Source organism: Magnolia sinica, chromosome 4 (genome assembly GCF_029962835.1).
Source record: "Magnolia sinica isolate HGM2019 chromosome 4, MsV1, whole genome shotgun sequence".
NCBI classification, from domain to species: domain Eukaryota; kingdom Viridiplantae; phylum Streptophyta; class Magnoliopsida; order Magnoliales; family Magnoliaceae; genus Magnolia; species Magnolia sinica.
Window position 1 is genome coordinate 11,844,190 of NC_080576.1, and position 21,319 is coordinate 11,865,508.

A 21,319-nucleotide genomic window follows, 5' to 3' on the forward strand; every position below is an offset into this window, starting at 1 on the left:
TTTTGTGAAAAATGATATGCTTTTAGTTTGGTCTTTCTTTTTCCCATTGTTTGTATGGATGCTTGTATATATGCATGATCAACCATGTATGCATGCTTGTAAAATGATGAACAAATGTGTTAGTGGGTTTCTCTAAGCACACATGCAAGTGAATAAAAACTGCGCTAGAAGACTGTCTTTGAAAATCCTATTGTTCCTCTCCCTCCAAATCCTCCATAGGATCCCAAAGAAAACCAATCCCCAAATGAGGCATTGAAGATCTAGTTGATTTCAAAGCTTCCTCATAAGCAATTCCAAATAGACTTGGCCATAACACAGTGAATAAAAATATGATCGACTGATTCCGGTTCTGACTTGCACATGATGCATTGATCACGAATCATCATGGTGCATTTTCTCACTGCATTTTTTTTTTCCATAATAAGGACATTGGCCTGTCTTTCTCAAATGTTGTTATGCTAATGTTGTGAGTAATTGTAACACCCTGCACTTCTGATACGCGGGTGTTACCATTTAAACTCGTAACGATGGAATCTCAAAATTCGACTAACAGATAGCTTAAACTCAAACGTATGCAGGATGAGACTCCCAGTCATCATTGAAGCCGTCCATCCGAGGCCCTAGGAGCTGAGATGAACCCTATATTAGTCAAAAAGGTAACCTCAACTAAAAACCCCAACTTAAAGCAGCTTATATATCACTTGATCGAATCATATTGAGACAACGCACCTACAATCGACTCTTGAGGGTGAGTTAGTGACCTAAATTGTGACGCCCCAGTCCCTGCTCCAATGTGGGCGGGCGTGATGTGGGAGGGGCTAGGTGCTTGGGCGAGCTACCGCGCTGGGCGAGCTACTGTTGCAGGTGACTGTGGACAGAACTTTGTCCCACATCACTTGGGCAGTCGTTCGAAGTCCTGGCTATATGTGAAGGCTCTCCCTTAACTATTGTGACGTGTTTTAAAGCCGTGCGAGGGAGACCCCAAAGCGGACAATATCACACCGGTTGGGCGGGTCGTCTCATTTGGTATCAGAGCCGAGGACGACTTTGTTCCAACGGTGGGAGATTGTGACGCCCCGGTCCCTGCTCCAATGTGGGCGGGGCTAGGTGCCTGGGCGAGCTACCGCGCTAGGCGAGCTACTGTTGCAGGTGACTATGGACAGAATTTTGTCCCACATCACTTGGGCAGTCGTTCAATGTCCTGACCATATGTGGAGGCTCTCCCTTAACTGTTGTGACGCGTTTTAAAGTCGTACAGGGGAGACCTTAAAGCGGACAATATCACAATGGTGGGGCGGGTCGTCTCATAAACCCCCAATTAACCATTGAAACCCGATTTCAAACCGATCCAGCCCTTGGATCAGGGTGTATTGATCAACGGAGGCCTGGGACGTGTGATACCGCCCACCTAGGCCTCACATTCACCCAAAACTGGGCCAGGACCCCATATAAGGCTCACAAGGCGAATGGACGGAGTGGATTTATCATAAGCATCAAAGTGGACCCCACATAGGGTGCGAGTGCACCCAGTGTACCCGTGCACTGGACGCGTCAAGCTGGGCAAACTAGCTTTGACCGCACTCCTTCACAAAAAGTGGAAATTCTCCCGTCTTTTGTAGATTTGAACTGACGGACTTCGATCTCCAAAGTGGGCCACCCTGGCCACTTTCTGGATGATTCAAACCGTCCATCTTGTCCACAGGGACTGACAGACCAAAACCATATAGGCTTTCGGGCCCATGCAAAGGAACGAGAAAACTGGGTAGGAGCCAATCAGAAACTCACGTGTGGCTCGAATTCGAGATAGTGGGCCAATCTGAGGCTACATGGGCGACCCACGATCAGCCTGATCGTGCCATCCCAGCCACCCATCCACCATTTGAGACCGTTTTCTCCCACTGCCAAAAATGGCCGAACAAGAGCTTGCCCCAAGAAAAGCAGAAAGGGACTTTCCCATTTCGGGAAATGGTTGCTGGTACATCTTTGGCCGTCCCCTGGGCCACGTGGAGCCATCCTAGCCCCTCACCTCAGGGCGGTATGAGATGGAGCAGAGGAACATTTCATCTCATGAGAAAGTGGAGAGAAATGGGATATCTTGTGAGATATTCCAAAACTCACGTAAAAGGGCCAAAAAGTGGGCCCCACATTGATCAGAGGCCTCATCTAGTCCGTCCAAACGGACCAGATCTTAAGAAAATATCGTAGATAAGAAGTTGTCATTGCTGGCTCTATCATCTTCCTCGTTAAACCACCCGACCCACGATCACGAGATGGGCCCCACTAGGGCTAAAAACTTGCTTTCCCGATGGGACAAGGCCGTGAAAATCCATCCCCAGGGTCGGATAGACCCCATGCATAGTGGGTCTCCAATTAGGGCCTTTACAAGGTGAGTTTCTTCCCAACTGTCGGTTCTCTCTCCCATGCCTATAAAAGGGCCACTGTTGCCCTCAGATTTCACGCCAGAGCTAAGAAAGGGAGAGAGAGAGAGAGAGAGAGAGAGAGAGAGAGAGAGAGAGAGAGAGAGAGAGAGAGAGAGCAGGGCAGGGTGCGACTCGGTGGCGCACTGCACCAACTCGGACCGTGTTAGTTCGGGCCGAGTTGGGTCAGTGCAGACCGGCAACACCTCCCTTCTGAGTTCAGGCACTGGCCAAACAAAGTAGGTTGCTGCCATTAGGTAACACCCAACCTCCCCTCCATTTTCCTTCCATCCAACGACGCCTTGCTATGGGAGTTCAGTCACGATTTGGGCCAGGAATGGACCAAAGGTAGGCCTTCACCAGGCCGTGCAGAGGGCTGAAAGACATCCTTTTGATGCCTCTCAGTCGGGCCGAAAATGGCTCCCAGGCAGGCCGTGTAATCTGATTCAAACGACCATTTTAATGGGCCATAACCGGAGTTGAAATCAGGCCTCAACTGGGCCTTGATTTGAACCAGAATCGAGCCTCTAGTTGGGCCGCAATCGAAGTCGAAATAACTCTCAGATGGCCTGTGAAAACCAGAGCAAAAATGCCCTTGATAGGCCGTGTTGCTGGCCTACAAATCTGGTTTGTGTAGTGGGCCAAATCGAGACTGTTTTGGGCCGTGTGGGCCGAAAACAACAGCTAAATGGTATGAAAACACTCTCAGTACTTGGCCATGTCAGCCACACAGAACTGGGCTGAAAACAGCCCAGGACTGGGCCGAAATCAGCCTCGATTTGGGCTGAGATCAACCGCACGAGCTGGCTGAAACCAGCCCAGAAAATGGGCCAAGTGCGGCCCTGGGTTGGGCCACAAAACTGAGCCGAGATCAGGCCAGGTATAGGGCCGAGAACGAGCCTTCATCGGGGCCATGAATCCGAGCTGAAACACCCCTTAGCTGGCCCTGATTTGAGTTGAAAGCCAGGCCTCAGCTGGGCCAGGGAAAGAGTAGAAAATCGGTTTTACTTGGGCCCTATAATGGACTGAAAAAAAAAGAGTCTCTTATTGGGCCTTCAATTGTTGCATGAAGTGGGTCGGAATCAAACCAGAACTGGGCCGATCCGATTTGCAGTCCAGCCGAATATTAGGCCCAGTCCAGAACTCAGTGGGCCGCACCACCTGTGGGCCACGTTCCTCACAGTGGGCCTCACACGAGACCAAGGCAGGTGGGCCGCACCATGAAGTCGCCTAGGCCACATCTGGGCCAAACTTTAGTGGGCCGCAGGGGCTTGGGAACAGCCCAGTTCCTAGGTCACCTCTAGGCAGCAGTTTCTGGGCCTTGATTACACAACGTAGGCTGGGCCAAACCTGGCCCAGTTCTGGCTTTGTCTATGGATGGATTCTAGGCCCAAATTGGGGCCACTTGTTGGACCAAAACCTGGTGGGCCTAGTCACTCTAAGGTAGGCCTAACTAGCCTTAGTCATGGGACCTTTCAAACCCACGTGGCTTCAATGCATTGACCTTGGGAATTTTGACTACTACAAACTATAACCTTAGGAGGTTGCTTGCGTGATTTGGGCCGCAAGGTACGCAAGGGAACGTAGACCAAGAATAGTAATACAATCCTACAAGGTGATGATTTTCTTCCCCTTGAGCTTTCCGTCTCTAAACTATGCTAGAGGTAGCCTTACTATAACTATGAATGATGACCCAAAGATGGCAAAATCATTCGGGTAACTACTTGAATACATGCCTTATAAATGATGTTAGTATCCGAGTAGTTTACTTAAGTAGATCGATTAAGAATATTTGAATTATTTACTTAGATAAATGCCTTAAGAATTGATTTGAATGCTTGCTAGTCTATTTAAGCAATGCCTTAGGATCAGGTAGAATACTTGAGTAGTTTACGTATATACATATGCCTTAGAATCCATTAAGTTCATTTGGTTAGTTTACTTAAACATATGTCTTAAAGATTTACTAAATTACTTAAGTAGCCTATTTAATTACATGTCGTAGAACTTGTTAAATCACTTGGTTAGTTTACCTAATCGCATGTCTTAGAATGTATTAAACCAATTGCTAGATTACTTGAACACATGTTTTAGAATGGATTAAATCATTTGATTAACTTGCTTAGACACATGCCTTAGAATTGATAAGTTATGATCATATGAATGTTAGGACTAGACTACTTACGGGTCTCTTGAAGTATGTATGAACTTTACTTAACCATGCTATTAAATCTCCATATCATCTTCTTTGAGTATTGTATTGATTTTAAGACACACGTGACTCAAAATCTCTCTAGGGAAACTTCCATTGAAGAGAGTCCGTACTTAGGGTGTAACGGAATTGATTTTGATAAAACTAGACCATCAACATGGAGGTTATGTAATGACAACCTGATTCATGGGGTTTACCATCTATGGAGTGATTCTAGCTACTTGACTGTGGAATGAACCCTTCCATATTTTCGCTGCTGATGATTAATTACGTTTAAATCATACATACCGTCTTCATTTAGTCGCTGTATTTAATATCTTCAACCCTTCATTCCTAATAAGCATACGATGGTAGTTCCCCACACATTGAAAGTTGATTGGCCACGTGTTGATGGGTTCTACCCACACCCTAAGGCGGTAGACTCATGGGCCGAGGATGGTGTTCATGGGATACTATGTTCGAGCCGTCGGCCTATGCTGGGCTATGAGCTCCCCATAGTGACCTTAAGCTTAATTAAACTTGTTGGTTGTAAACAGATTAATAATGGTTGAGCTAATCATGCATACATAACATTCGGGAGATAACGAGTGGTTAATTCTAGATGTTATAGCACATGCTTAATAGGATTTAGCTGGGGTATCGTTTCGTTATTTACCAGACCATCGACTATTAACCCACTCTCGGTGAGTTTGGCACTACGCATGTACTACGTAATCTCGCTAGTGACCGGCCACATTGCATGAGTTTTGCCTAAAGGCCGACTGGATGAGCATCCCTAGGTCGATGTGCATCCATGCATTCATGCATTAAATAAGACTGCATTATGTATTGTTTTGTATGCTTTGTTGCTTCATGTTATTTCTTGTCTAGGGCGGCGGTGTGTAATCTTGAGGGGAGATCACACTGAGCTAGTCACTTATTCATCAATGTTCAACCGTACAGAGGAAACAGGTGCAAGGATAGAAAACTACGCAGCGGACTTTGGGACTGCTGAAGCTGGAGCAGACGGGGAGTCATTCGAAGAGGAGCCGCACCAGGAGGCGGCTGCTTACTTTGAGCTGAATCAGTAGAATAGTCGTTTATGTTTATTTTAGTACACTTTGGAACTTAAGTTTTGTATTTGGACCCCAGCTGAGTGGCCCATGATATTATTCTCATCTCGATTACATTTATGCTATGCTTGAGTTTCGTTAATCGCACTTTGATCTTGTTGAGTACCATTTGATTATCTACTAACATCCGGCTTTTCAGGAAATGAGTTGTATACTCAGGTCTTGAAAACTGGGGCGTTACAGCAATTTACTAGAGTTTGGATGCTACTAGCTTGCTACCTATTAGTAGTTAGTATGCAACATGAAGCTAAGTTAGAGTAGACACCACATATTATCTTCACCCATGAGAGTGCCGTTGCTCTTTGAGCATGAGAGCACCATAGAAGAAGTGTTTTTTTTTTTTTTTTTGTGGGGGGGGGGGTGGTAAATAACCAACTCTTTTTCTAAATGATAACTAAATTTAATTAAGATAGGACTTTCAAGTGGTCTGCCTTTTGATCAACTTCTCTTGGGATGTGGAAGAAATCACTATTGGCGATCCAGCAATGTCTCTAATTGCTGATCACTCTATGATGCTTGCTAATATTGGAACCAGAAACTAGACGCCTTTAAATTTTTTTTTTTTATACCACTGGATACCATTCCCTGTGTCCACTTCCTCCAAAATCTAGCAATCCCCATCACGAGTACATTCTTGCATGAAATGTCTAATGTGTGGCTGTTAAAGCGTATCAAGATTAGACATTATCTTAATTGGGAGTATTCACCTACAACCTATTGCATTATGTCGTGCATACCATCACCAGACTGATTGCCAAAATCTTTTCTCTCTGGCTAATGTTGTGAGGCATTTTTTGGTTCTATTGTTTAGAGAGATACATGGTAACATTTAGTGTAACATTCACCTGCAAGCCATTGCATGGAAATTTATCATGCATATCATTTGAGGACCATTGGATTTAAAAATTTACCATCTTTGCTTTTCTAGGTGAAGTTGAAGTTAGTACATTAGAATTTGAAAATAAGGATTTTTAATTGTTTCATTTGTTTGGGTTTGAGTCTACAACGCAATGGCAGACAGAGTTTGTTTCAACGTTGGTATCTTGGGCTCAATACCTATCAAAATAAATGTTAAAAAAAAAAGGAAAAAAGAAAAAAGAATTTCATTTGTTTTATTGTGTTGTAGAAAAAGCTCGTGATTGCTGGAGATTTTTTTAACAAAATCATAAGGATACACATGGATCACCAAACAAGCAAGCGTGGCCCAAACTTTCCTACGTAGAACTAATATAATATGTGAATTGCCTAATTATAATGAAGCCTCTAACCAAAGACATGAATTAATAAAATAAGGTCATGTATGATTGTCAGATGCAAAATCTCAATGAAAAAGGTAAAATTGTCATTTCAAAGCTCTTCACTTAGGCCAACTTAATGGATGAGTCCCGACTGTGGGGCCCACCTTGATATGCGTTGTATATCCATGCCATACATTAGTTTTGGCAACTAATTTTAAGGCATGGTCCCAAAAATGAGGTAGATACGACTCTAGGAAAAAAGTGCCGTAATATGATGTCTAGGTTATTCTAAATAACATCAAGGTATCCAGCATCTATAGGGTGCACTTTAAATCCACGGTCTAGATAACAAAATCTAGTGTCCCACGTCCACAGTACGGCCTTGCAATTACTCGAAAAGCAAAAGGGTATATCAGATTTGATTGTGACTAAAATATCCATTTTGTAGAAACACCAACAGTCCACTTTTACTGTAGAAACTTTGCTATTATACCCATTTTGTACATGTGGGGCCATGGGTCAGTGATCCTGACCATCGATTTGAGCATCCCCAAATTCTCCTCAAAAGGACAATCCTATCCTTTCAACCATTGCTGAGTATATAAAAAAGATACACCAACAGTCCACTTTTACTGTAAAAAAGGCCAAAAACTGAGTGACTAGAATTTTCTAATTTGGGTGATTTTAAGGGCACAATGCATTCACATGGGCCCCACTTGACTAATGATTTGGATTGCCAAACCATGTGCCCATGTGTAAGAACTCCATACACAATGGATGTATGGAAATTGACAAATTGGCCACAAAGGGCTGAAATATGTGAAATATATGTATTACGTACACAAAAATGCCTTGGAAATCCTAAATGAGCCGAGCCAATTTAGCAGGCTTCTAAACACTGCGGGCCTGAACAAATTAATAAATGGACTTGAATTTTAGGCTCGGACCCAGTCCTTAGGCTTGTAAATGACACACCAACAGGCCAGACTGGGCTAATATGGCCTATGGACACCTTGTATTTTATGTACAGTGTGTTTTGTTACTATTCTAATCGAATCTAATGTTCACATGCTTTGAATTTAGCAAAGAGGATACAGGTCTTCCCTTACATTTTTTTTTTTATGGCGGTTAGGTGTCGGCTACTTGGGTGGGCCTCAATGTGATGTTTATGAAAAATCCATGATTTAGGTGCATCACCTCATGTTAGGCCAATGGCCCAAAAATACTCCCATCCATGATTTAGGTGAACCACATAGCTGGAAACATTGTATGAGACAGCGCTCTAAACTGATTCCTTTGGTAAGACACCTGATTTTTAGGCCCTGGGTTTTTTTTTTTTTTTTTTTTTAAAATAAAAATAAAATTTGATATGGCAAATAATGGTTGGACTGGATTTCATAGAAGCATCATGGTAGGCACTATAAAAATCAATGGTGGATGTCTATCCCAACTATTTTCTGTAGTGTGGCCCACCTGAATCACAAGTTAACTTAACTTAGATTTTTTTTTTTTTTTTTTTAGCTCCGGGCCTAAACTGGATTATGCATCAAATGGTTGAAATGGATTTCACATACACATCATGGTGGGCCCCGTCGAAAATGAAGTCCCGGGTCCCTCTTAAACTGTACAGAGATGATTTAGAAAAGAGGTAATTGCATGGGATGCCACTCTTGATTTTGACAGGCCAATCATGATGTTTATGTAAGATCCACCCCGACCATTAGATATTTATTCCCACCCACAGACAAAAATCATACCCATCCATGATTCAAATGGGCCCCACTAATGAAACAGTTTGGGCGAGTATTACTTTGTACAATGTTTCTAATCATGTAGTCGACTTGAATCACAAACAGAGCAGCATTTTTGTCCGTAAGGGGGTGACACGCCTAGCAGTTGGGATAGATTTTACATAAACATCACCCAAGCCATCATCCATTTATTGAAACGACCAGTAATAGAACTAGAAGATAGTGAAATGATAATTATATACATTAATGAGGTAGCTTTTTAAAAACCTTCTTAAAAATCAAATTAGAATGTAAATGGCCAGCATTCAATCTCCAAAGCTTAAGTGGACCACACCATAGGAAGAACATTTAAATGGTTAGAGTCCAATCTCGCCTGCTTTCTGTAGTGTGTGGTCCAAGATCTCATTTTTGTGCCAATACCCTAAAATGATTTGTACTAATGAATGGTGTGGATATAACATGTATCATGTTGGGGCCCACAAAGTTTTGGCTTCGAATCATGTGTTATGTCATAAAAATTGATCCAATTTCTGATTGTTTAGTGTATGCATTTATTTCTGATTTGAGAGAAATTCCATGAAAAATACATGTAAATACATTCAACCAAACAGGCCCTGAGGGCTGTTTGTTGCGCAAGTTTATATAAGAATAATTAAACATTTTCGTACCGGAAAACCGCATGCATGCCTTTTCTTTTTAGATGCACGTAACTCTATTACCAATAGCCTATTTAAATTATTTTTTTTTAATGGTTAATTGATTAAATTTTTATTTTTTCTTTTACACACGCACACACACCCCACACACTTACGCTAGTGGAATTTCACCACCTATGGGTACACGAACCCTTGAGAGTCTACCACCCGAGCAAGAGTACGGACCCTATTCGATCAAAGTGCTTTTAGAGGGATGTGCGATCAATAGTGGGCCCCCATGATGGACGGTCCTTCCTAGTGTACTCAATATGGACTATCTAGTTCCCAAACCAATAATTGGATGATTAAGATCACCTAATTGAAGTGATTTTTAAGCCACACATGATGTACAATACACATCAACCTTAGATTTTCTAGCACACTCAATATGGGCCGTCCATTTCCCAAACTACTAATCAAATTATAGGATCATCCAAACAAGGTGATTTGAGAAGGATGGGTGATCAAAGATGGGCCCACATGATGGAGAAATCACATTAATGCTTAGATCTTTCTAGCAACCTCAGTATAGACCGTCCATTTCCAAGACTATGCATGTCCCAAACCACTGATTGGATGGCTAGGCTCAATCAATTCACAGTGATTTGCGACGGATGGGCCATCAAATGTGGGCCCCACAAGATGGATGGTTTATGTCAATTCTTAGTGTCATCTGGTCAAAGTCATTTGATAAGATTTGGTTCACATGTGAGGCCCACATGACATGCAGTCCACATAAATAATCATGCCTTTTCACGTATAACTACCACTAATCATCCATTTCAATATCCATTGATAGGTGGTTATCACTGTTCAATCAAAGATATTTGAGAAGGATGGGCCACTGAGTGGATGCCCCAAATGATGGATGGTTCATATCAATGATTGAACCTTTTACATTACAACCAATATGGATTATCCACTTCCATAGCTATTAATTCGATGGTTAGGATCGTCCAATCAAAGTGATTTGAGAGGGACAGGCCATTGATGATGTGTCCAGCATGATGGATGGTTCATATAAAGATCAAACAAAAAGTGTTAATGATATAAATTATCTTTTTCCATAGCCATTGATCGGATGATTTGGATCACCTAATTAAATTGATTTGAGAGGGATGTGTCATCAAGGGTGGATTACACAAAATAGATTATTGACATTAATGATCCATGCAAATGATCTCATCCATGTTGATGTATGTGATGAGGCCCACTTACACATCGTGGGACACGTAAAGTGTGCTCTGTTTGTCAGCGATTTGCCCTAACAATGTTCCTGGTTAAAAAATTAGCTTAAATAGATCTAAGGTATGTGATTGCTGTGGTGTAATCAAATGCAGGATTTTCATGTGCAAAAAACACCAATATAGCAAACGTGGTACAATACGTATAAGGGGCGTTTGATTTTTTATTTACTAACTTCAATAGCAGATAAACAATTATGACTTGTCGCCCATGGTTGGTTTGGAAGGGAAATGCATGCTTAATTATACCAAGGTTTTCATGATTGCATGCATGAAATCAAACGGCTGAAAAATCAGTATGTCTAATCCATGCTGTCCATATTTGCTGCCAGCGCATTTTAGGGCATGGTCCAAAAAATGAGGCAGATCCCGAGCCCAAGTGGTCTGCACAACATGAAATAGTCATGGCATTTGATAACTTGAAAAGAGCTTAGTAATATGAATGGTTACACACATACTACTGATTATAGTCATCTCTCAGTCTCTCTTCCAAATACACAAATACAGGCTACCCAACACAAATTGGTGGTTCAGATTACCAGATTGCGCGCGCACTACTGATTATGGTCGTCTCTCTTACTCTCTTCCAAATACAGGTGGCCAAACATAACTGGTGATTCCAATTCTCATGGATTCCATGGTAATTACCAATGCATATCAAATACACGCTCTGTGATTCCAATTCACATGGATTTATGGCATTGCCAATGGATATCAAATAAACGCTCCCAAACGACCCCTTACCCATCGGACATGTCCTCCCCCTTTTGGGAACCATCAGGTGCATTATCCAATGGCACTGTTTGATCTTCACACACTCCAGCTCACGGTAAGCTTCTGTCCTTGAGGTCTGGCCAGGTTTAGCTTGGGTGGTGGAAACAACAGCCCTCACCGCCTTTAATGGGAAAAGCAAAACCTAACAGGGCTGTCGCTCGCCCCTCTTGCAAGCATGTATTGCCGCAGGCCCTTCTTTCTTCCTGTACATGAAAACCTGAGATCCCTGGATCCCCTCGCGACCACAGACAGAATGCTGCACATGGATCTATGACTTAAATTGACTAGAAAAACACTATAATTTTAAGGAAGCCTAGAAAAACCTCATCGTCAGTGTTTTCCTAGCTAATCCTAGAGATGTGGAAATCAGAAAGAAAAACCATTGAAGAAGAAAGAATAAACCTATAGACTAGCAAACACCTCATAGAGATTGGACTATCAAAGGATGACTCAAACCCAAAAATCCAACTGATTGGATGTAGGGCTGTCAGTGGGTACCCAATGGAGTCAACCTAGTTTTGATGTGTCCAGGTCCCATCATCTGGACATGCTAGGAAATGGTTGGATTCAGGTCTTGTTAAGACTCAAATATTGCATAATTTTCGCCATTTATATCTTGGTTTTATGAACATAAATCATCTTAATATTCTATTTTACTCATGTATGTGTTGCAATGTGAATTTAAAAGCTTGGATTGAAAAAGGTGTTAAAAAGTAAGAATTTGATGCTCAAATTCACCAAGGCAATGGATGGATCTTAGGAGATCAAGATTGAAGAATTTACATGCCAAAGATCCAAGAAAACCAAGCGAGGAATGAAGAGAATCGAAGATTTGAAGTGAAGAATCCTGAAATCGTCCTAAAAAAGTGTATTTTGAAGCTGTGAAGTTTATTTTGGAAAACTGCGCAGCAGGAAGTCTGTTTTAAACGAACTATGCGGCGAGAAGTCTATTTTGGGAAAATACGTATATTTGAGGCGTTTTCTAGGGTTTTCAACTTTGTACGAAGTTTGGAGTTCCCTACTTATAAATAGGGCCTCCTAGGGCATTCTAAAGCATCATTAGAAGCATTTAAGAGCAATATTTAGGGTTTTTTTAAAGAGTTTTTTTTATTTATTAAAGCTTTATAAGTTGTTTCTTTCCTTTTAGATCTTTTTTATTTACAATTTTTCTTCTTTCTTTCTTGTTGCTTTTTATTTCTGCAATTTAATTATGTTTTTCTAAGTTCCCTCTAGCCCAAGCTAGAAGGGAAGCACATGGGTTTAATATTTCTTTAAATTATGATGATTGATTGTTTTAATGATGAGAATAATGGTGTATGCATATTATCTATTATTTAGATTTTGTTTTTATCCTCTTGTAAGATCCATATGTTTCCATCATATGAGATTTACATTGATGGATAGGCTTACCCCTAGATTAATCAGATTTCCTAGATAGGAGATGTTCTCAACCTGTTATATTTCTTTGATATTCATTATCCTATAGATATTGAATACTTAAAATCACTGACACTTGAGAATATATGTCAATGGTGCAAATCTATTATTTTCTAATCTTTTATATCATTTATTAAAATATTTAAAGTGTTTTATTTTCCGATTAGGCTGACCATAGTGCTCAGATCCTAGTTGTGTTATCCAAGTCATCATGATTTTGGAACATTAATCTATGTGTGGAACTTTGAAGCTTGGGTGTTTTTTTTATTCAATTGAATTACATCCATTCAAAAATCCAAAAATCAAATCATAAGTTTAGTTTTTATTACTTAGTTTGTTTTGCATTTGATTTTTTCCTTCTCGCAATTCATCTCCCTGTGGGATCGACCCTGTATTCACAGGATATTACTTATGAACCTCTGCACTTGGAGGCAAGCAGTCAGGTCTCACCTTTCAGACCCAGTTAAAAATCGGGTCTAGTCATTTTGGGTTGGGTACATGTAAAGGACCCTGTTAAAGTCGAGTCCGGGTTGGGTCCAGTTAATTTTTTACACTAACACTCATATATTTTAATACATTTTGATGATTTTGGCAATGGAATAAGGTTTCCTAAGCCACACACATGTGAGAGAGCCCATTTATACACCAAACATGTATCGAAGTGGCAAATGTGTAGGACCCTAAAGGACCCAGTTCTGGCAAGACCTGAATGCGGTTAGCCTACGGGTGGTGGAAACAACAAAGCCCTCACCGCCTCTAATGGGAAAAGCAAAACCTAACAGGGCTGTCGCTCACCCCTCTTGCGAGAATATATTGCTGCAGGCCCTTCTTTCTTCCTGTACATGAAAACCTGAGATCCCCGGATCCCCTTGCGACCACAGACGGAATGCTGCACAAAGATCTATGACTTAAATTGACTAGAAAAACACTATAATTTTAAGGAAGCCTAGAAAAACCCCATCATCAGTGTTTTCCTAGATAATCCTAGAGATGTGGAAATTAGAAAGAAAAACCATTGAAGAAGAAAGAATAAACCTATAGACTAGCAAATACCTCATAGAGATTGGACTATCAAAGGATGACTTAAACCCAAAAATCCAACTGATTGGATGTAGGGCTGTCAATGGGTACCCAATGGAGTCAACCTAGTTTTGATGTGCCAGGTCCCATCATCTAGACATGCTAGGAAATGGTGGGGTTCAGGTCTCACCTTTTAGACCCGGTTAAAAATAGGGTCTAGTCGTTTTGGGTTGGGTACATGTAAAGGACCCTGTTAAAGTCGAGTCCGGGTTGGGTCCAGTTAATTTTTTACACTTAACACTCATATATTTTAATACATTTTGATGATTTTAGCAATGGAATAAGGTTTCCTAAGCCACACACATATGAGAGAGCCCATTTATACACCAAACATGTATTGAAGTGGCAAATGTGTAGGACCCTAAAGGACCTATCTCTGGCAAGACCTGAATGCGGTTAGCCTACTGGTACTGTAGGAGCCAACGTCCGTACCCGACCCATTGACAGTCCTAAGTGAATGTTCATATTTGTCCATGGATTTGCATGCTGTTAAGATTGTGTAACCAGGGAGATATTGTGGGCTGACTCACCCAAAATGAGGACTGCATGATGAATGATCCAAATTACGAGAAAATTGGCCCACATGGTTATGGTGTCTAATTCCTCAAGGCATATTCCGACAGTTGAAGAAATAAAAGATGGAAGTAAACTAGAATGCACAGAGAGCAATACCTGTATGGAAGTTCTGTGTGAATTGCAAGCAACTGAGCTGTTCATTAGCGGCCTCAAGCCAGCTATCAAGAAGAAACATATTATTGGCCTTGAGCAAACATGCACTAAAGTGACTAAAAATTAGAAGACGCATATAGAACAAACCAATTCCTAGAACTTGAAATTCCCGCCAACTTAGCAATTTGGGGAACTGTGGATGGTGTCGAATGCTCCTGTCTACGAAAGGAGCCCAAATGAAGATAGTGCGAAATGACTTAGAAATTGCCAGGCCATTATCCTGTTTATTGTGTCTTGCAAAGCGTATAAACCATGGTGTGCAATAACGGCTGTTATGGGTCATAAGGGCCATTACGTAAAGGAAAGGTAGCAACCATTATATGTTACGGGGTTGTAACGGCTGTTACAGAAAAAATGACCTTTAATTTCCGTTATGGCCCTTGTAATGGCTTGTAACACCCCCCCCCCCCCCTCCTGCTAAAGGCCGTTAAGTTTTTTTCCAATAAAAAAAGACCATAACAACTGTTATGACCTGTATCGTAAAGGTAACGGTGGTGGTCATTACAGCCACAGTTACTATTACGGAGTACCATGGTGCAAACAAGATGCACTAATTATCGTACCACCAATGCTTATATCTGGTCATTCATTAGGCCCAATGCTAGGCTGATATAAAGCTGGCTACAATGTTTATAGAAAATGGATGGCTTGAAAATAACATAAAATTGCTTGCATTCATGGAAAGAGTGTGGTTAGATCAATTGGACTGACTTGGCTATTGGACCAGGCCAAAGTCTGTAATGGGGCCTAGAGAATGAATGGCTTGGATCTTACATGCTTGTGCATGGGCAGATTGTGGGCAGCTCAACATGCATGAGTCTAATTAAATTTCACAACTGAAATACATCGCCATCATACAATTGTTTATTGGACTGTGATATTTAGTGAAGGATTATATGAATTGCATACAGTAGAAAGTGTTCTTATTATTTTCATTTTGGCATTTCAGGTGAAATGTTGGTGAAAAAGGGCCCCAACAAAGGGTGGGCACTCACTCAACTTGTTTCCTGTTTTGGGGCCCACCTGAGATTTCCTTTGGGTTTATTTTTGCCCCCTGGATGTAAAGGCGAAGCATCGATGGATTGGATGTTGTGAATACATCACTTGGACCCCACTTCTGCCCAGTACAACCATAGAGCACACCCCTCATTTTATTACCTGTACTTTCTTAGCCATACAAGGTGTCAATGAAGAACAGGCAAACACGTTTCTCCAAATCCTTTTCTTCTTCAATAAAATACCTCTAAGCAAATCAGGAGATAGAAATTTCAGTCTATTGCAATTGTGAATTCCATTTTGGTTTTGCATCATAGAGAAACTTTTTCTTTCTCATGGTTCCTATTTAACTTGCTTCTGTTACATTTCTGACATCAACGACTGGATCCAATTTCAAAAAGTTTGTTTAGCATGATAGGGGATATTTGCTAGAATCTCAAGTTAGGGAACAAGTGTTAGCACTAGATACAATAATACAAGGCCACTAGCAATCTTCTGCAAATGTCCATGTAAAATTCATGCAAACAAGGTTACTCGCTTCACCAAATAAAAATACAAGAGTAAATTTTACAAAGGAAAAAAGAAAGATAAAACAAACCTTTTTTTAACATACAAAAACTGTTATTGAAGGCTTCAACAAACTTGTAAGAAGGATATGAGGTATCCCTCATATGGATGCACAAAGTGGGAATTGAATCAGCAACAGTTTTGGGTTCGGGATCAGGGACGCATCAGTTTCAAAATGTTGGCATGTATAAACAGATAGGAAGCAGGAGCGGGAGTGCAGGTCTAAGCATCAGCAGCACCTAATTAGACAGTCTGTGCAACTAATTCCCACACAAGGAGTACCAAACTCCAAAGAGCCATCAAGTTTGAAAAGCAAAAAACACCAAGCTCCAAAGCTCTTCAATGCCCTTTTCTTGCATTTTTTAATCTTATATAGCAAAACAAATTTCCTTTTTTTCCCCTCTTTTAATTCTACTTTTCTAACTGAACCCAATGACAGAACCAATAAATGCAAGAACAAGGAACAAGTGGAAACAGTTTCCTATATATATGGTGCTGGATACACTACAAGCAAATTTTTCGTCATCATTTTAAGTATGAATTTTTTTTTTTTTTTTTCAGTAACTAGAAAAACAAGCCCATCAAAAAGTAATCTGAAAAAACCTGAAAAAACAAAAAAAACAAAAAAAAAAAAAACAAATCAAAACAAAACAAAAAGAAACCCAAAAAGTAAGAAAAGTAGGTAATAATCAGCATCCTTAGAACCTGCTACGCAGGTTGTTGTCATCTGTGACATAAAACCATGATTTCATCTGTATCTTTTTTTATTTGTCTTTATAATGGTGCTGACATCAACATGATGGCATGATAATAAACACTATCCTTCTTCAACTAATATGGATTCATCAAGAAGAAAGAACTAAATCAAAGAAATCTAATAACCAGCATCATTAATACAATGGAGAATTACAAATCTTAATAGGGACTACAAACACTTCAAATCACAACCATTTAAACTTTCAACAAGAGAGTTATCAAGAACATCATGCCAAACGCTTGTAGTGAAAAGAAAAAAAGGTGGAATATAAGAAAAATGATGAATGCATAAAAATCATTGGTAACGTTCTTAGGGAGAATAAACCAATAGCAAATTCCAAGTCTAAAGTCATTCTCAGTCTAGAAGAGTTGCAGAATACTAAAATGAAGAGAAATCATCCAGTGCTTCCAGAGCCACTCTAATGGCTCTATAACTTGTGCTCCTAGCTGGACAAGGACACATGGACAGTCCAATCAATCAATGTAACCTAACAATTAGGTGTGCTCCATGTGCCGGAATGCATAAAAACACCCAATCAAGTGATCACATCCATCCAAAAGTTGGCCTTCTTTTTATAGCCTGCTAGAATCACTAAATATGGGTCTATGTAGATGACTGGCCCAATCATAAAAACAGCATTAGAATTTTTTTAAAAAAAACATTAAAAGCAGCATAGATGAGATTGGACCAACAATATTAATAATTTGGATCAGTATTATAAACCTAGTCATATGAATAATTTAGATGATCAAAATAAGACCATTCATATGGATAGTTTGGTCATAGAAAATGGTCTGAGTCGTACAGATAATTTGGATTACCAAAAATAATCTAGATCTTCTAATGGTATGGACTACTGAACATTAGCCCTTGACATTAGCGATTTGGACATATGGATAGTTTGGTCATAGAAAATGGTCTGAGTCGTACAGATAATTTGGATTACCAAAAATAATCTAGATCTTCTAATGGTATGGACTACTGAACATTAGCCCTTGACATTAGCGATTTGGACCACCAAATGCAGGCCTAGCCATATGAATTGTTTGGATAATTCAGGAAGAGCTCTTGCAAACAAAAATAGTTTCAAATGCAGAAGGGTCAACCCATCTGAACAGAATGGATCACTAAAAATAGGCCCAACCATGCGATCGGCTTGGATAACCAGAACTTGGCACAACTATATTCAAAACTTGCATCTCTAAAAACGATTCTATGAGTATATCATTGGTTCAATCGTATGAACGGCTTAGATGGAGGAAGACTGACCCGATCATATACTGATTTGGATTACTTAAGACGGGCCAAGTCATATGAATATTTGGATCACTAAAACGAGCTCAGTCATATGAACAGTTTAATCATAGAAAATGAGTTAAGTCATTCAAACAATTAGGATCACTAGAAATAATTCCCCAATCATATGAACAAACAGTATGGATCATAGAAAACTAGCCATTCACATTACCGATTTGGATCACTGAGTATGGGCCTAGTCACACGAAAAAGTTTCAAATCATTCACAATGAGCTCATCCAAACAAAACAATATAGAATTCATAAATCTGGATAAGTCATTGGAACAACTAACAAGACTGAAAATAGTCCCAACCATATTAACTTATTAGGATCACTAAACATGGGTCTGGCCCAATCATAAAAACATCATAAATTTTTTTTTAAAACATTAAAAGCAGCATAGATGACATTGGACCAACAATATTAATAATTTGGATCCATATTATAAGCCGAGTCATATGAATTATTTGGATTATCAAAATGTTACCATTCATATGGATAGTTTGGTCATAGAAAATTGTCTAAGTCGTATAAACAATTTGGATTACCAAAAATAATCTAGATCTTCTAATGCTATGGATTACCGAACATTAGCCCACAACATTAACAGCTTAGATGATACAACACTCTGTATATGATTTGCCTAGTCACACAAACGGCTTAGATGATGAAAGTCATGCCAAACCATATTAACGATTTGGATTAATTAATATGGACCTAATCATGTTAATGTTTGGGTCATTAAAATGAGCTGTCATATGAACAATTTGATCATTGACAATGGCCGAGTCATAAGAACAATTAGGATCACCAGAAATGGTCCGCCGATCATATGAATGGTATAGATCACTGAAAAATAGCCCCATTACATTACCGATTTGGATCATTGAGTACGAGTCTAGTCATATGAACGGTTTGAATAATTGATACCGAATTCATCCAGAGAAAATAGTCTATAATTGATAAATTAGATGACTTATTCAACCAAGTTAGATCACTGAAAATATGCCCGGTTGAATCATTGGAACCATATTAACCTACTATCTTGGCCCAATTACATGAAGGGCTTAAATTAGGTTCGCTGAACCGTGGTAATGATTTGCATCAATAATCAAGCCTAGCTATGTGAGTTGTTTGGATCATTAAAATGAGTCCATTAATATAGACAATTTGCCAATAGAAAATGGGTTGACCCATACGAAATAATTTAGATCAGAAAAAATAGTCCCGATCATATAAATGGTATAATTCATACAAAACCAGCCCACCGCATTAACAATTTGCAACACTAAGTACATGCCTAGCCATATTAATTGTTTGGATCATTGAGAATAAGCCCATCCAATCCAAATAGTTTCAAATGTGGAAAACGGCCCAACTCATCTTAATAGCATGGATCACTAAAAAAGCAACCAACTATGCAGTCAGCTCGGGTCACTAGAAATTGGCATAACCATATTGACAACTTTCATCACTAGAATGGATCATTAAAAGTTGGCCCAACCATGTGATCGGGTTGGGTCACTAGAACTTGGCCCAATTATATTCACAACTTGGGTGTTTGGATATGACTCTGAGTATATGATTGGCTCAATCGTATGAAAGGCTAAGCTGAAGGAAGACTTGCCCAACCATATGTTGATTTTGATAACTTAAGACAAGCCAGGTCAAACGAATGTTTGGATCATTCAAATGAGCGATCTCTAGACATGACTCAGAGCATTCAATTGGCCAATCGTATAATAGGCTTAGATGAAGGAAGACCAACCCAACCATATGCTGATATGGATTGCATAAGACAAGCCATGTCATATGAATGTTTGGATCATTCAAATGAGCAATCTCTAGATACGACTCGGAGCATATGATCTTAGATGAATGAGCATATGATTGGCCAATCTCTAGATATGACTCGGACCATTTGATGGCCATTATATTCACATCTTGGGTCTCTAGATATGACTTTGAGGATATGATTGGCTAAATTGTATGAAAGGCTAAGGTGAAGGAAGACTGACCCAACCATATGTTGATTTAGATAACTTAAGACAAGCCAGGTCATACGAATGTTTAGATCATTCAAATGAGTGATCTCTAGACACGACTTGCAGCATACGATTGGCCAATCGTATGATAGGCTTAGATGAAGGAAGACTGACCCAACCATATGCTGATTTGGATTACATAAGATGAGCTAAGTCATAAGAATGTTTAGATCATTCAAATGAGCGATCGCTAGATACGACTCAGAGCATATGATTGGCCAATCGTATGATAGGCTTAGATGAAGGAAGATTGACCCAACAATATGCTGATTTGGATTGCGTAAGACGAGCCAAGTTATATGAATGTTTGGATCATTCGAATGAGCTCGATCATATGAACATTATGATCATTGAAAATGGGCCAAGTCATATGAACAAATAGGATCACTAGAAATAATCCCATTGAAAATTAGCCCTTCGCATTACCCATTTGGATCATATGAATGTTTGGATCATTAAGATGAGCTCATTCATATGAATAGTTTGAAAATAAATAGGCTGAGTAATGAGAATAATCAGGATCACAAAAAATAGTCCTGCAATCATATGAAAGGTAAAAATTGGTTGAAAATAACCCTTCACATTACCGATTTGGATCACTGAGTCCGGGCCTAATCATATGAAAGTTTCGGATCATTGATAATGAGTTCATCCAAACAAAACATTCTAAAATTCAGAAAACTGGATTAGTCATATGAACTGTCTAGATCACAGAAAATAGGCCTAACCATGCATATCGGCTAAAATCATTGCGACCACATTAGCCTACTAAGATAGCCAATACAAGACTTGGTATAACTGGCCCAATCACATGAACGCCTTAGATGAGATTGGCCCAACAATACTAATGATTTGGATCAATAATATAGGCCTAGTCATATGAATGGGTTGGATCATTATAATCGTGTAGGCAGTTGGATCGTAGAAAATGGGCCAAGGCATACAAACAATTTGAATCACCAAAAAT

General features: G+C 39.9%; 1 protein-coding gene across 14 annotated transcripts in view; it reads right to left on the reverse strand.

Annotated features, from left to right (window-relative positions):
• Positions 1–10,421: 10,421 nt before the first annotated feature.
• Positions 10,422–21,319, reverse strand: part of LOC131242445 (uncharacterized) — a 61,594-nt gene continuing 50,696 nt past the window's right edge. For 2 of the 14 annotated variants that reach the window (XR_009169619.1, XM_058241073.1), the window contains 2 exons: positions 14,633–14,694; positions 10,422–10,689 (listed from right to left, as the gene is read on the reverse strand). Coding sequence is in view for 6 of the 14 variants with exons in the window: in XM_058241073.1 (XP_058097056.1) it covers positions 10,552–10,689; positions 14,633–14,694 (200 nt within the window). In the remaining 8 variants the exon portion in view is untranslated. The other 12 variants (XR_009169617.1, XR_009169612.1, XM_058241071.1 and 9 more) reach the window with 11 other exon arrangements.